Raw genomic sequence first — 15,932 nt, 5'->3', positions numbered from 1 at the left:
CTACTTTGAAATATAAAAGCCTTAAAACACTGAGCAATTCGCTTCCTTTCGAGTTATTCGTTACTGCACTTATAAATAGGAATTCATTGATTTTACAAAATAAGGTATAAAAAAGAAAAAAATAAGGAGGTATATTTATGTTTCATATCACAATAAGTAGCTATATTAATCAAAAGACAAACCTTACTTTCCATCACCTTTTCTTCTGTCATTGAAGACTTTCCTGGATCAACATTCTTTATCATGTAGTATTACATTAAGAAATTTATATTAGGGCCGGGGATTTAGATCAGTGGTTCCACTGCCTGCTTCGCAAGCACAAGGACCAGAGTTCGATCCCTGGTACCAAAAAGAAGAAAAGAAATTTATAATATGTATAAGTGTATTTCCATTACATTTATCTTTTTTGGCCTCATATAGTCTCCTATCATACTTTCGTAAGAGACTGTTTTGCTGTGTATAGCAATTTAGTCGATGGTTATTTCTTCTGTGCAGAAACTCTTCATGTTGTTCTTTTCATTGCCAGATGATATTTGGTAAATCACCCATCTTTTCAGATATTTGTAAAATACTGAAAGTTATTGGTTATATCTCTGTATATGGAGTATACAGTATAAAATATCTTGAAAAAGTGTGTTACTCTCAGGGTTTGGCACAATCACTGACAGGCAGGGGAAATATTTTCCGAGGTAACCAGAATCACAAGAATTATCCATCAGCTTCAGGGCCACCGAACATCCCTAATCCGTGTTATTGTCATGGAATCTTTTCTGTCTTGTGCCTGACCCAAAATGCTGAGGCTTTGAAAACTTAACTCTAGAATTTTAAGCTCAGTGTATTCAAAGTACCATAATACTTATAATAGCTTCCAGCTACAAAAGTCTGTTGTCGCCCTCCCCACTCCCCGTCAGCATTCCCTGCATTCGCCTAAACTAATGTCTCTGAGTATTTCTGCGATAAGTAATAGGCTACATTCATACTCGCAGGTCCTTTTAGATATAACGAAGTTCCACCTAAACGCCAATTTCCCGTGGAGTGGCTGAGACCACATTTTGAAGGTCCACCAGGTGGCCAAGCTCCATCTTTGGTGCCATAAAAACTACATTACCCTGGAGTCCCCGCGGCTCTAAACTCATCAGACCCCAAGAAAAGGGTGTTTCCGTTGCCGGGGACGACGATAGGGCGGGATTTCCTGTTACCGCCTCCCGGGGACATGTTGTTTCCTTTGGCGTTAATAGGTGAGTCACCGGAACGCAGCGCCAGAACTCTAGTGACGAAAAGGGGAAAACAAAAACGGAAAACGCGAGAGGAGGCGTTGTCGTCCAGAGGCGGGCCTGAGACTCCACAGTGGCACCGACCGTGCGACCTGGTCTTGGGCTGGGCTGGGCTGGGCTGTGGGACTGGAACCCCGGTCCCCGCACCTGTCGCTCTCCCTTCTTGGTCCTCAGAACTGATGGCGATGGCCGCAGTAATGGACACCGCGCAGGTGGGTCCGTCCCTGGGTCCTAGTCCGGACACCTAGGTCTGGCGCAGTGGAGGCCCTTGTGGTTGAGTCCTTTTCTGACAGCCATTTATGTAGGTGGCGGAAGGACATCACAGGAACCGGGTCCGCATGTGCAAAAGCGCCAGGTGCGGCACACTTGAGTATTCGGGGACCTGGGCAGTTGGAGTTCTGCTTGGAGGGCAGTTGGACCCATGGAAGCTAACGGACCGGGGAGAGATGTAATCTGAGGATTTAGAGAGTACTTTGGGGTGTTTAGGAAGAATAGTCTGGGTGTGGAAAAGATGAGAATGGTGAGGCACCCTAGGATTGAGCACTAGGCCAAGGTAACATGTTAGTTCAGAGGCGACGCAGAACACAGGTACAGGAGGTAGGCAGTGAGCTCCGGGTCACTTTGTAGCAGAGTGGGAGTCGGGGATACGCTAGAGCCCTTGGGGTTTCTTCATGGTTTCTTGCTTCTCACAGTCTCTGTCTCTCCACAGGTTCCGGTGAACTCAGAAGTAGTTATGGTACCTAAACAGGTGAGGGAAGGATGTCCATGGTCTCACCGAGCCCAGTTTCACCTAGGTGGTCTCCAGGACTGTGATATTATACAGAACACTTTCCTGATGCTTTTTTTCTTTTCTTTTCTTGAATCTGAATGCCCTAGAGAAATCCTCAGCTCAGGTTCCTGAGTCCAGGCTAGGGGTGATATGGAGAAGCTCCCATTTCTGCCAAACATTGGAATAAGGTTGAAAAGTTGTTCTAGGTACATGAGGCAACATGAGCAAATACTTGAGGTGAGATTGAGATGGAAGTTATAAAGAAACTTTGGGTCACGCAGCCATGGTAGCACACACATACACACCTATAATCCCAACACTTGGGGAGGTGGAGACAGGATTGCTGCAAGTTCAAGGCTAGCTTGGGATGTGTAGTGAGTTCAAGGCCACCCAGAACTATATAGCAAGACACCCCCCCCCAAAAAAAAACCTTGAGGAAGCTGCAGGTCTCTGCTATGTCTGTTAGGAACCAAGGGCAGAGAAGCAAAAGTCAGACCTGAAATGGCTGGCAGAGGAGCAGGACCTCCATTCCAAGGGTAATGGGAAGTGTGGAGCAGAAGAGGAGGCTAATCTGACCCAGGTCTTAACAGCCTCCTTCTGGATGCCAAGCGGAGAGCTGACTGGGTTTGATAAAAGTTTATTGAGATGTGGTGCAGGCCAGGAGACCAGAGAGAAAGGCTACTACTTTATTCCAGGTGAATGGTGATAACAGATGGGCCAGAGGGATGGCTTGTAGATAGAAGTGATTGGATTGAGTTTTCTAATGTGAGACAGAAAAATGATACACTGAGGTTTTAGACTTATCAGTGAGAAGGATAGGTGCTCCATATCTGAGATAGGCAGGTCAGTGTTAGAAGTATCTTTAACTGTGGATATCAGGACTTTATTTATGGCTATGTGAAGAATCTGAGGTTCCAGAGAACACTGAGTGGAGTTATCAAGTAGACTGGTGGACACACAGGACTGGAGTTATATACAAGGGTTCATGGTGGAAACAAAAGGTAGAAGATGATGTAAAGCCTGGGGTTTAAGATGGAGAATTACATCACAATGGTAGTACAGTTAGTAAGCTAGAAAGGTGAGGATGGAAACTACCACCTGAGTGGAGGGATGGAGTTGTGGGACAGTTATGATCCGAAGAATGATATACACATGGACAGGAGTATAGACTGATAGGCCCTGGGCCTTTGTACCAGGCCTCAGGGGCAAGGTGAGCCCAGGTTTGGTTGGCTGGTTAAAATGACCTTAGCAACCCCAGAGGAATTACCTGGCAGAAGGTAGGGCAGTGCCCAGGGTCCTCTTCTGCCCATCTGTCTGTTGTTACTATGGGTGGACATACAGTACATTAGTAGGACTATGAGGGAAGAGCAGACATCAGTGTCACCTGGCTCTGGTATTTCCTCTGAGTTGAGAAGTTAGGCAAAAGGGAAATAAGTGGGGGCATGGGTAGGGGTTGTTGGGAGAAAGGCTGCATATGGACTCGGCTCTCCCCACTGTGGCAGGGGCAGGTGAACTTTGAGGACGTGTTCGTGTTCTTCTCCCAGGAGGAGTGGGAACTCCTTGATGAGGCTCAGAGGTTCCTGTACCAGGATGTGATGCTGGAGAACTTTGCTCTTATGGCCTCACTGGGTAAGGCCATCACACCTACCCCAGTGTCTTGGACTGGGCTCTGCCTTTCCCTTTTCCCCAGGGCAGCCATGTCCTTCCTGTATCAGAGCCACAGGTGCTACCACCTTTCCCAGTTCCCTAGAAGTGCTGTGGATGATAGGCCTGAATGTGCCCTGCTGCCTCCTGCTTTTGAGTAGCCCCAAATGATGGATCTGGGAATCGAGTGTCTTAGAGTCAGCCCAGTGAATCATACTCATCTTGTTTCCTCCCTGACTGGATGTCTCCTGCTACATCCATGACACTTGTGTTGCCAAGACTCTGCCCACTAGCTGACATTTCCTATGGCTGACCTATGCCAAGAAATGCAGTGACAAGTTTGGTCACTACTTGCTGGGGCCAATGGGCTGACTCTCCTTTGAGATTATTTTATAATACTCAGTTTTCTTCTCTGTGCTGGCCATTTGCCCATCCTGTCTTCCCTTCAGGATATACATCTTTTGTGTTCCATGTAGTTGCTTCCCTGGATTTGGGCAGTAGGCCCTGGATACTTGCCTGGGTGCATATGACTCCAGTCATTGCTGGAGAGACTCTAGCTGGGTGTGGTAAGTGCAGGTGGGTATTCATTCTATGACCTCTATGCCCATAGCTGTTTCAGTGTCAAGGGCATTAGCCACACTTCATTTCTTATCTTTTTTGCTCTGACCTGGACCTCTTAAGTTGTGTGTGTCCCTGCCTCCACATCTCAGCTGTTCCTCTCCATCTTTCTCTCTCTGTAGTGCTCTCCAACATTGGCCTGTACTCAGTGTATAATGAGATACGCATATACCCTGCAGGTTCCTTAAACACCAGTTACCCAGTAGCAGTTTGATTTTCTTGAGCATAATAATGTAACCCCTCTGTACACCTTTTACCTGTCTGCAGCACCCAGGGAAATCTGATTATGAAAGACCTCACCAGCGACCCTACCTCTTCCTGTGTTGTACCCCACATCTGTGTCCTCTCCCTGTCAAGGCCTCTGTTTTTTGTTTTGTTGTTTTTTTTTGTACCGGGGATCAAACTCGGGTCCTTGCACTTGCACAGCAGGCGGCGAAACCACTGAGCTAAATCCCCGGCACAAGGCCTCCTCTGTTTTACGACCATGAGATGCCAACTACTACACAGCAGACTTCACTTAACTTGAGCTTAGGCCCCGTCCTGACCTCTTGTCACCTATTATCTTAGTTATGTTAGACATACATTTGTACTAAGGCTATCTCCCCACCAGGGTCAATTTGCATTTCACCAGCATTTCTCTGCCTTCAGGTTATTGGCATGGAGTGGAGGATGAGGAGATACCTTGTGAGCAGAGCACTTCTATAGGAGTGTCACAGATCAGAAGTCCTAGGGGAAGCCCTTCTACCCAGAAGGCTCACTCCTGCAAGATGTATAGCCTGGTACTGAAAGACATTTTACACTTGGCTGAACACGAGGAACCACACACTGGGCAGATACCATACACAGGTGTAGTATGTGGGAAACAGTTCCAGTTCAGTGCAAACCTTCACCAGCACCAGAAACAACATGGTGAAGAGAAATCCTTTAGGAAGGAGGAAGGAAAGACTTTTCTTCAGAACAGCTGTCCTGTACAGCCCTCACCAATGCCTTTTACAACAGGAGAGAGCTGTAAGGACTCAGCAAGCAGCTTGAGCATTTTCCAGCACCAGGTCCCTCACAATGAGTGGAACCCACATGACAGCAGCATAAGGGAAGATGCCTCTCACAGTGGCCGAAGGCAGTACAAGTGCAGTGAATGTGGGAAAGCATTCAGCCGCAAAGACTCACTTGTTCAGCACCAGAGAGTCCACACTGGAGAAAGGCCTTATGAGTGTGGTGAATGTGGGAAAACCTTCAGCCGCAAACCTATACTTGCTCAGCACCAGAGGATCCACACTGGTGAAATGCCTTATGAGTGTGGCATTTGTGGAAAGGTTTTTAATCATAGTTCTAACCTTATTGTACATCAGAGAGTCCACACTGGAGCAAGGCCGTATAAATGCAGTGAGTGTGGGAAAGCCTACAGCCACAAATCCACACTTGTTCAACATGAGAGTGTACACACTGGAGAAAAGCCTTATGAGTGCAGTGAATGTGGGAAATATTTTGGTCACAAATACAGACTCATTAAACATTGGAGTGTTCACACTGGAGCAAGACCTTATGAGTGCATTGCATGTGGGAAGTTCTTCAGCCAAAGCTCTGATCTTATTGCACACCAAAGGGTTCACAATGGTGAGAAGCCATATGTGTGCAGCGAATGTGGAAAAGCCTTTAGCCACAAGCATGTACTTGTTCAGCACCACAGGATTCACACTGGAGAAAGACCATATAAGTGCAGTGAATGTGGGAAAGCCTTCAGACAAAGGGCTTCTCTCATCCGGCACTGGAAAGTTCACACTGCAGAAAGACCTTAGTTGGTAGGAACTACACCATCTTGTTCACCATAATGACTCACACCAGAGTAAAGTTCAGTAGTCTTGTGCACAGCTATCAGCCAGAAATGGAGCATCACACATCTGAACACCCGCACTGAAGAAATCTTGAGTGCCAGCTGTAGGGGAAGCTTCCTGGAGCTGTGTTGTATTTTCTAACCTAGAACCCTTGCCAAAATTCTATAACTGCCATTGCCTCTGACAGAAGTCACCTTTGCACTAGCAGAGTCCTGCGTTGTGCATATTGGTGTGCTTTGAAAGGCATGCTTCTGTGTGCCTCTCTTCCTTGAAGGAAATCAGGAGTCCGAGCCCATCAAGTACTTTCATTCTTTTTTACCCCATCCAAGTTGGCTTAAGCATAGATATGACTCAGTTTTGGCCAAGAGGATTCTGTGTCTGCCCGTTTCCCTTCTACAGGGACATTGCTGATCTCTAGCACTCATGATAGGATGTCTAGGCTCCTCAGCACCTAATCTAAAACAGCCTGCCTCATCTTGTTCTGGTGTTGTGATGAATGCCTTAATTTTTATACTCCTTGTAACTATGATATTCTTCTATCTATGTGGGTTGGAATGGAGACAGTTGGGTTCCACGAACGTGAAGGGATAAACTTTGTAAGACCTCAAGCTGTGTGTGTCTCTCAGAGGTGATAGGATGACAAAGAATAGCTCTCATCCAGTGTCAGCCCAACATACATTGCTGCATAAGTGCTTCTAAGGAGAAATACTGATTGTTACGGGGCCAGTCTTGCCATCTATATGACAAAATCATGTGTGATCAAGGTCACCCTGATCAGTGGGCATTTGTTGTGACAATCTAATGTGTCCAGGGAGAGATTGAATTGAGTTCCTTACTTTCAGAGAGTATTTCATATTTCCCAGCTCTTGAGAAGAACATGACCCTTTGGAATCTGAAGTCTGTCATTTGGTAGGCAAATATCCTTGGACCAGGTCAAAATCATAATCAGTACAGGGATACTGACTGATAGGGAGTTGGAGACTGTAGCAATCTACAAAGAACCTGACCCTCCTAAGAGAGTGCACAGTAGCTGGGCATGATGAGATACCCCTGTAGTTCAGTTACTCAGGAGGCTAAAACAGAAAGATCTCTTGAGCCTAGGAGTTCCATACAGCCTGGGCAACATAGCTAGACCTTGCCTCAATAAATAAAAATATATCAACATGTGTTCCCTCCCTATGACTTTATTTTGAGGATTTACAGAAAATCTAAGGACTTGCAGACCTGTGTCACTTTTCTACAACAAACTGCACATATTAGTAGTGTGTAGCTTCATAACTTTTGGTGTACATTTTGCACTAGTGAATCCAAAAGTTACCTGATTCCCTTTATAAAGTCTGTCACCAGGCAACCACTAATTTGCTGCCACTGGGTTTTATAAATAGGGAATAATGAAATATACACTCAAAGGTAATTGGTTTCTTTAATTCTTCATAATCACTTTGACTCATTCATGTTGTTCTGTGTCTCGTTAATTTGCTCTTCTGTTAGTATTTCACTAAGGATAATTAATTCCTAAACAAATGATCTAGAGACAACTCACAGAGGAACCAAGTCACAGTCTCTGCTGTAGCTTAACCAAGACCTGCTACACAGCATTTCTGATACCTTCTGTAGGTCACATGGACTCATTCTGGTAAAGGGTGGAAGGGAACTGCACGAAGGTGATTTTACAAGATAGAAACTTATGGGGGCTTCTTCTTAAGATACTGGTGACCATAATACTGTATGTGTTTTTCTTTACTGTTTTAGTGGCAAATTAAATTGACTGATTTTCCAGTGTTACATCAACCTTGCATTTCTTTTTTTTTTTTTGTACCGGGGATGGAACTCTGTACCTTGTGCTTCCAAGGCAGGCGGTGAAACCACTGAACTAAATCCCTGGCCCTACAAATCTTGCATTTCTGAGAAAATGTCTATTTGGTAATGGTGTATTATTCTTTTTAGGTATTGCTGGTAAGTGTTGAATTTGATTTGGTTTTTATTTTCTTTTAAAATATGTTTGCATCTATATTCATGGGGGATGATAGCTGCTAATTTTCTTTAATGATGGTTTGGTTTTGGTATTCTGTGTAATGTTATCTTTATAGAGTAAATTAGGAGACATTCCTTACTTTAAATTTATGGAAATGTTGGTATTTCTTCCTTAAATGTTTTTAAGTACAAGTTTAATCCCCATGGTAGAGCGAGAGCTCTACAAGATATGAATATATGAACATATATACACACATTTGAGGTGCAAAATACCTTTCGAAACATACGAATTTTTAAAAAATTTATAAAATTTGCACTATATCCCCGAATAGAATGAGCTTTGATAGATTGTGCCATTTAACAAACTTGCCTATTTTATTTAAGTATTTTATTTATGTTTTCAAAACATTACCTTGCTATGAGGAGTATGTAGAATCTATACTGATGCCCACTCTTATTCCTGATCCTGGTTTTTGTTTGTTTGTCTGTTTTGTTTTCTTTTCTTTTGAGACAGTGTCTCGCTATGTAATCAGGTTGGGTTGGAATTCACTATATTGCTCAGCCTGGTCTCAAATCTGCCAAGTTCCTTCTGCCTCAGCCTTCCCAGTGCTGAGATTGCAGGCATGCACCACCACGCCCAGCCCGTTTCTGTTAATATCTGTATAGTATTACTATTTTATTCCTAATCAGTTTGGGTGAGACTTGCCAATTTCATTATCTATTAAAGTACTTGGTTTCATTAATTTTTTCTACTTTCTGCTTCTTTTTTCCCAATTTGACTTTTACTCTCATTTTCAGCTTTTGCTGAATTTCTGTTCTCTTCCTTTGCTACTTTTTAGCATGAAGAGATCCTTCATTTGAAGTCTTTGTTTCTTTCCTAAGCTAACTGCATAGTGCTAACCTCTGTCCTTTAAGAACTGTTAGTTGCCTACCATATTTATTGTGTTATTTTTTCATTTTAATTAAGTTTAAAATCTTTTCCAGTTTACATCTAAATTTCTTCTTTGATACATTAGTCTCCTTAGAAGTAGATTATTTAGTTTCCAAATATTTGAGTGCTTTATATTCTGGGGATTTCCAATTCCACTGCAGAATGTATACCTTATGAGTTGAATTATTTACATTAATTGAGACTTGTTTTATTGGCCCAAATATGAGCTTCTTGGTAAGTGTTGCACATTCACTTGAAATGAATGTGTGTTGTGCTCTTGTTGGTGAAAAGTTCTATAAATCCCAGAGGTCACAAAGACTAATTATACTGTGTAAGTTTTGTGTGTCCTTACTGAAGTTCTGTGCTTGGATTGTTTCTATCAATTATTTGAAGAGAATTCTTGACATCTTTGAATATAAAAGTAGTCTTACCTTTTTCTTACATATTTTGAAGTCATTGTATTAATTGAATAAACATTTCCTGTTGTCTATTTAATGAGTTGATTTCTATCATTATGACCCTCTTCAGAGTAATATTCCTTGCTTTAAAAATCTACATTGTCGGGCCAGGTATTTAGCTCAGTGGTGCTGCCACCTGCCTCACAAGCACAAGGTCCTGAGTTCAATCCCCAGTACCAAAACACAAACAAAAAATCTACCTTGTCTAATACTACTACTTGCATTCATTTTGATTGAACCTTTAATTTTGCTTTTTTGGAGAATGGAAAAATTTTTGTATTTCTATAATTTTTTTTTCTGCTACATTGTTAAGTTACTAGGAAACAATATGATCTTTGAGGGGGGGCTCAATTCTAAGCATTTTTAGGTGGAATTCTCGCAGCATTTATTTTAAAGCTGATTCCCTATCCACCATTATGGTGTAATCATTCTACATTCTCTCCTTGATAGTTTCTAAATTATGAGGTTTTTTGTTCAAGCTGACTGGACCAAGAACTCTTCTGGTCTCTGAATATGCCTTGGAAATTGTTAAATCTAAACCTTTAGTAGATTTCCTTTACTTGTCCTCTGTTGGTTCAGTGTATGCATATACTGATTAGTACTCTGCTGAAGTTTTTTTTATTTTTAAAGACAGTGTCTCACTGTGTAGCTAAGGCTGGCCTTGAATTCACTATGTAGTCCAGGCTGACCTCGAACTTATGGCGATCCTCCTGCCTAAGCCTCCTGAGTGCTGGGATTACAGGCATGCACCACCGTGCCTAACTACTCTGCTGAATTCTTGAGGATGGCCTTGTGTACATCTCTGAAGTTTTCTCCATTCCGTTTCTGTGTAGACCCCAACTAACCCAGATGTGAAGCTTTGCCTCCATAACATAACTTTTGGGCTCTTGCTGGGCTCTCCAGCTCTAGGGCCTAAGAATTTACTTTCACAGTAACATGGTACATTCATTTATCTCACATCATTTGTTTGCCCTCTTTTATCAATCCCTGTTTTGCCTAATGTGCAGTATATCCAGTATACTTTGTCATTTTATTTAGTTTTTCTTGAAAATCTATGACCCTCCAAAGTAAATACCTTGCATAAGTCAGCAAAATCAATACACTTCCAGCCCAATCAGGTAAAAAAAAAAACCCACATATTATAAATGTGAGTGTCAGGTAAAGAAGCCAAAAACCAAGACCAGACCAGGCCACAACAAGCCTTAATTGTACGAACAACCTGCCGGGCTGTCTCTGAACAAAGGAGAGACAAAGCAATATGGCCGGGGCAGGGAGTGCTTATTATAGGAGCTGGGGTGGGGTTAAGTGAGGTAGTAGCTAGGGACTGGAGGAGCCTGTGATGTCACTAGTTGCTAGGAGGAGAGCAAGTATTAGGTTATTCTTTTGGTGGGAGTAGGGGCATGTTAGAAAGAAGGTAGCTATTAGCTATTATATACAGCAGCCACCCTAAATTGGAGGGAAATCTATCAGTGAGCAAGAAAAGATGATACAGTATTAGTATATCCTTCAAGCATATAATAGATAATTAGGATTAAACAACTTTTTCTCAATAAATTGAAATTTAGACGGAATTTTCATTAAAAATACCTACTGATCAGACTCATTCAAGAAAAATAGGGCTGCGGGTTTAGCTCAGTAGTTCTGCCACCTGCCTCCCAAGTGCAAGATCTCAAGTTCCATTCCCCATACCAGAAAAAAGAATAATCTCAAAAATTCTCTCTGCTAAAGTACTAATAATACTAATTTGTATTTAAAGGTAAGAAGTCTCCCCACCAAAATCTTCAGATCAAGGTGGCTTCACTAATGACTCTACCAAATAGTTAAATGAAGAAATAATTTATACTCTATTCTTACAGGATATAAAATAAAAGTAGTACATTTCCCCACTTATTTTGTGAAGTCGCTGCTAATCTTAGAATAAAACAAGGTAATGATACTACAAGGAAACTACAAACCAAAAATTACATAAATGTAGATGCCAAAAAATCTGAGCAAAACACTTAAAGAATTTTAACAAATTAAATCTCATGCATATGTATGACACACATGTATGGAATGTATAGTTGGTTTAACAATTGGAAATCTAATATAATTTATGTTACAGGCCAGGGATTTAGCTCAGTGGCTCTGCTGCCTGCCTCACAAGCGCAAGGATCTGAGTTCGATCCCTGGTACCAAAAAAAAATTTTTTTAAATAATACAATTTATGTTAAATACAATGGTAACATAACAAAGAATACATCTGGTCTTTGCCCTAGGTTCCTGTCACAGATCATCAAATATTTTTGGAATTCTTTGGGTGAAGTGACATCCCTTTTTATGCTACTGAAATGACTCGTGGTTGACCCCCGGAAAAATTCAGAATGACTGCTGGTCACCAGAAATGCCAACCACGCAGTCAGAGGATTAAAACTTTTTATCGGAATGACCTTTGGGGAGGAAGGAGGTTAAACCATAACTATATCACTGAGCTCAATCATGACTACAAAATGAGACCACAGCCAAAACTTTGCAGGCTGAGGCTTGGCTACTTTTCCTGCTTGGTGAATATATTGATGTTCCAGGCGAGGCCCCATCACAACTGGGACCATCCGAGACCTTGCCGTATGTCTTCTCCATTTAGCTATTGCTGAGTCTTAGCCCTTATAACAAAGCTAAAATCCTAAGTATAGGTTGTACGTCTAGTGAGTTCTGTGAGTCATTCTAGCAAATTGTGAAACTTAAGGAGGTCATGAAAACCCATAAAGTTATAGCTGGTTTGTCAGAAATCCAGGTAGCCCTTAAGGCTTGGTACTGACATCTCAAATGAGGGCAGGTTTTTGGAGAACTGAGCTATTAAACCTGTTGTCTTAGTCCATCAGATACCACAGACTGGGTAACATACATGGAAAGAAATTTATTTCTGGGGCTGGAGATTTAGCTCAGTGGTGCCACTACCTGCCTCACAAGCACAAGGTCCTGAGTTCAATCCTCAGTACAAAAAAAATTTAAAGGAATTTATTTCTCACAGCTTTGAAGACTGGGAAGTCCAATATCAAGGTCCTGACCTGTGATGAGGGCCTTCTTGCTGCCTGAAATCTCAAAGGAAACTTTGGACATGGACTTTTCAAAGTGTTATGACTTTGGCAACTCTTAAAAATAGACCACCACCTGCCTCGCAAGTGCAAGGTCTCAAGTTCAATCCCCAGTGCCAAAAAAACCAAAAACCTAAACACATTTTGTATAAAAGGATACATGTGAGTATTTTGGGGCCGGGGACTTAGGGTTATATTATGGCTTATAATTAGATGTCCCTCCAAAGCCCCTGTGTTCATAGGTGGGGCTTTGGGGAGGTGACTGCATCATGGCAGGTGAGTGATAATCACCAGTGAATTAGTCTACTGATGGGTTTATAGCTGACTTGCTGTTAGGAGGCGGGATCTAGTTGGAAGAGGTAGGTCACTGAGGGCATGGCCTGAAAGGGTTTAACTCTTCCCCACTTCTCCATTCACCCTCTCTCTGCTTCCTGCCACCTCCATGGGCAACTTCTCTTCTGCAGTGCCCCTCTGTCATGCTGTACTGCCTTGGAGCCAGCTCACCATGGACTAAAACCTTTACAAACTGTGAGTCAAAATAAACCTTCCCTCCTTTATGTTGCAGGTGTCAGGTATTGTGTCTAAGACAATCACAAACTAGAGGAAAGGCCTCAAGACCTGAATGGATCTTAGACATGGAGAGGAACAGAAATCAGACCCTTTCTGCTCAAAGAATCCCTCAGTCCCAGGAACTCTGTACACTCTCAAGGTTGGGGACTAAGGGCTGGGAAAAGTCAGACAAAAAAGCTGGTCTCTGTCAGAAATTTAACGCTGGAGCCAAGGAAGCCTGGACTATGAAATGCAGCACCTCCACCCTGCCTTTTCCATTCCCATATACAATGTCCAGTGAGAAGCAGGGCCAAGTAGAAGCAAAGAAAATGACGAAGGATGCATAGAGAGGGACAGGAAGAAGGAGAGGGGAGAGGAGGAGGGGAAAGGGAAGTGAGAAGACACGCCACGTACAGGGTCCTAGTAACTCCATAACGAGGTAAGACAAAATCAGCAAGTACGATGGGGGAACCAGAGGAGGAGGGGGAGGGAAAGGAAGGGGGTTAGGGAGAAAGCTGTAATACTGTATGTGCGTGTAACCACTCCCTAAAATGAGTGCAATCTGCATGAATTGCAAACATGTACTAATAAAATTTTAAAATAACCAGTGGCATGGTGGTAACATATGAGGGTCAAAATTTGAACCTGACAGTATCTAAGATCCCATCAAAATCTGATGTTTTATTATTCCAAGAAAAGAATATTTATGTTCAGTCCTGTTCTATATTTTTGTCATCCTGATGATTGGAACTGGCTAGAGGTTTAAACTATAGGGACACTTATTGTTCACCACATAAGAATTCTGGAGGTAGGAAATTCAAAAGAGGATTTTGACACCTCAGGGGACTGCTTATCATTTCTGAGATTGTTTGAGCAGCTTCAGAAATCTTGGCTTGCACAACCCTGTCTTCAGGCAGGACGAAGAGAGAAGGGGGAGAAGAGAGGACTATTAGTGAGGATCCCTGTTAATGGCAGATGGGAAAAACTCCTACTTTAGACCACCCCCCATACATCAATGACCAGAACTAATTGCATTAAAGACTGCGAAAGGGCTCTCTGGCCTTTTCACTCTACTAATGGGAGGCAGATAAGGAACAGGGAATTGGTTTGCCATAGGGTAGGAAACATCAGTATTTCTTAGTCCTTCCCTCCTTCACTCAGCAAGATTTTCAGAGCACCTATTCTGGGCCTCTGAAGACAAAACAATAGTCTCTTTGTTTGAAAAGTACCTGCTGGAAGAACACAGACAGGCAGAGGATTAAAAAACATGGTGAAAATTCCTGGGGAGGAATAAATGTTCCCAGGGTCACTGCAGTAGCTGAAGAGAGAGCAAGGAGAGCTAGAGAAAACAATGATTGGGTTCAAGCTTGAAAGATAAATTGGATTCAGCTGAGGGTGAGAGCGTAGGTAAGGAGTAAGTAGAAGGCATTCGGGAATCTAACAGGACCTGGCATGGTGGACAGAAGGAACTCCTGGGAACCTTCTACAGGCAGAGCACTTGGAAAGCAGAGCTGCATGTTGGGAATCGCTGTGCTGCATGGAGGTGAGGAGATCAACACTGTCTGCAGCTTACCAGCTGGGGAAAGCCAGCACTCATCTGTGACACTGTTAGAGGCCAAAGCATGCTTTTGTTCACCACCTTTCAACACAGCTGGTCCAGGCTGGGCGGTTCGCCACAAGTCAAATTTGCCACTCACCACCCCTTCTTCCTCCACCTACCTAGTTATGTCCTATGGAGCCATAAAACATATCTCTTCCACTCAACAACCATTCAAACACATGGAACATTTGCGATACAACTTTCAGTATATCAGGTACCTCATCTCATTCAATTCTCCAAAACCCCTGGAATAGGTATTCCCACTCCCACTTGACAAAGAAACAATAAAGCACACTGTCAGGGCCAAGCCTCCCTGAAGGGAACCAGGGGAAGGGTTCGTTTAGTGCATGTAGTCTTGTGCCATGAGTGAGTTAATTCCCCAATAAAGAAAAACACATGGAGCCACGATCCATGGAAGAAACAAGAGCAGACCAAACCAGCCTGAGCTTTCCACTCCCAGCTACAGCACTGCTGGTTGTATTTATTTCTTCAATAAAAACAGATATATACAGGTCGGGGATTTAGCTCAGTGGTTCAGGCGCCTGCCTTACAACCGCAAGGTCCCGAGTTCAATCCCCGGTACCAAAAACAAACAAATAAACCAAAAACAGCTACATAGCTCTTTATTTCACAACAGTTGTAGTGCTTTATCACTTAGTATAGAATGCTGACAAACACCAGCTGCATGACCTTGAGCATGCCACACATGTGTGGTTGTCTATGTTAAGTCACTCTTGTATAACTGTGGCCCATGATACGCATGGCCTTGACAGCAGAGTTGTGTCCTTAAGTGTTCTCAAGTGCGCCTATGTTTCCCAGGCTTTGAGTCCATTAGTGGAGGCTCCCTCACACAGATGCTCAGAATCACATCTGCAGGCTCCTAACCTGCAGCTTTCCAATATTTCAGTGTTTCTCCAACAGCAGTTCCTGGGCTGTCTGCACCAGATGCACCTGGGCTACTTGTTGCAAATCCAGATTCTTGGAGGCCACCCTAGACCTCCTAAAGTAGAACCTTGGCATAAAAGCATAGACTCTACATTGGAACACACAGCGCAGTTGATTTCTAGATCTGTTAATGCAGAGCCGTGCTCTTTATTTGGCTTCAAATCACCTTTTTATTTTTGCTGTGTGGTAGGGGGAGATTTTTGGGTGCGTTTGACTTCTAAATTGCACTTTTTTAACATACTGGTATGGGCTAGTGCCCAGAGC

The 15,932-nt window shown here is 43.0% G+C and overlaps 1 protein-coding gene across 24 annotated transcripts; it reads left to right on the top strand.

The window, feature by feature from the left end:
* The first annotated feature begins 1,183 nt into the window (after window positions 1-1,183).
* Window positions 1,184-7,914, top strand: Znf772 (zinc finger protein 772). Of its 24 annotated transcripts, none has more exons than XM_087200867.1 (6): window positions 1,207-1,238; window positions 1,984-2,022; window positions 2,151-2,280; window positions 3,546-3,672; window positions 4,137-4,253; window positions 4,954-7,914. In XM_087200867.1, exons 3-6 carry the CDS (start codon window positions 2,194-2,196, stop codon window positions 6,099-6,101), a joined length of 1,479 nt encoding a protein of 492 aa, XP_087056993.1. In that variant the 5' UTR covers window positions 1,207-1,238; window positions 1,984-2,022; window positions 2,151-2,193; the 3' UTR covers window positions 6,102-7,914. The 24 variants fall into 24 exon arrangements, with proteins under 24 accessions (XP_021101903.1, XP_021101908.1, XP_087056993.1 ...); XM_087200869.1 differs by lacking the exons at window positions 1,207-1,238; window positions 2,151-2,280 and adding exons at window positions 1,245-1,486; window positions 1,580-1,629 and having other exon boundaries at window positions 4,164-4,253; XM_087200874.1 differs by lacking the exons at window positions 1,207-1,238; window positions 2,151-2,280 and adding exons at window positions 1,245-1,486; window positions 1,580-1,629 and having other exon boundaries at window positions 4,164-4,263.
* Window positions 7,915-15,932: the final 8,018 nt, after the last annotated feature.

Source organism: Heterocephalus glaber, unplaced genomic scaffold (genome assembly GCF_053883595.1).
Source record: "Heterocephalus glaber isolate CG9 unplaced genomic scaffold, H.glaber_assembly_v1.0 deba00001745, whole genome shotgun sequence".
NCBI lineage: Eukaryota > Metazoa > Chordata > Mammalia > Rodentia > Bathyergidae > Heterocephalus > Heterocephalus glaber.
This window is presented reverse-complemented; position numbering and strand designations above follow the sequence as displayed.

Coding starts and splice junctions, on each gene's coding strand:
- Znf772 (XM_087200867.1), top strand. CDS start 2,194: ATGGAGAAGCTCCCATTTCTGCCAAACATTGGAATAAGGTTGAAAAGT. Junction 2,281..3,545: donor AACATGAGCAAATACTTGAG/GTGAGATTGAGA, acceptor CCACTGTGGCAG/GGGCAGGTGAACTTTGAGGA. Junction 4,254..4,953: donor AGAGACTCTAGCTGGGTGTG/GTAAGTGCAGGT, acceptor CTCTGCCTTCAG/GTTATTGGCATGGAGTGGAG.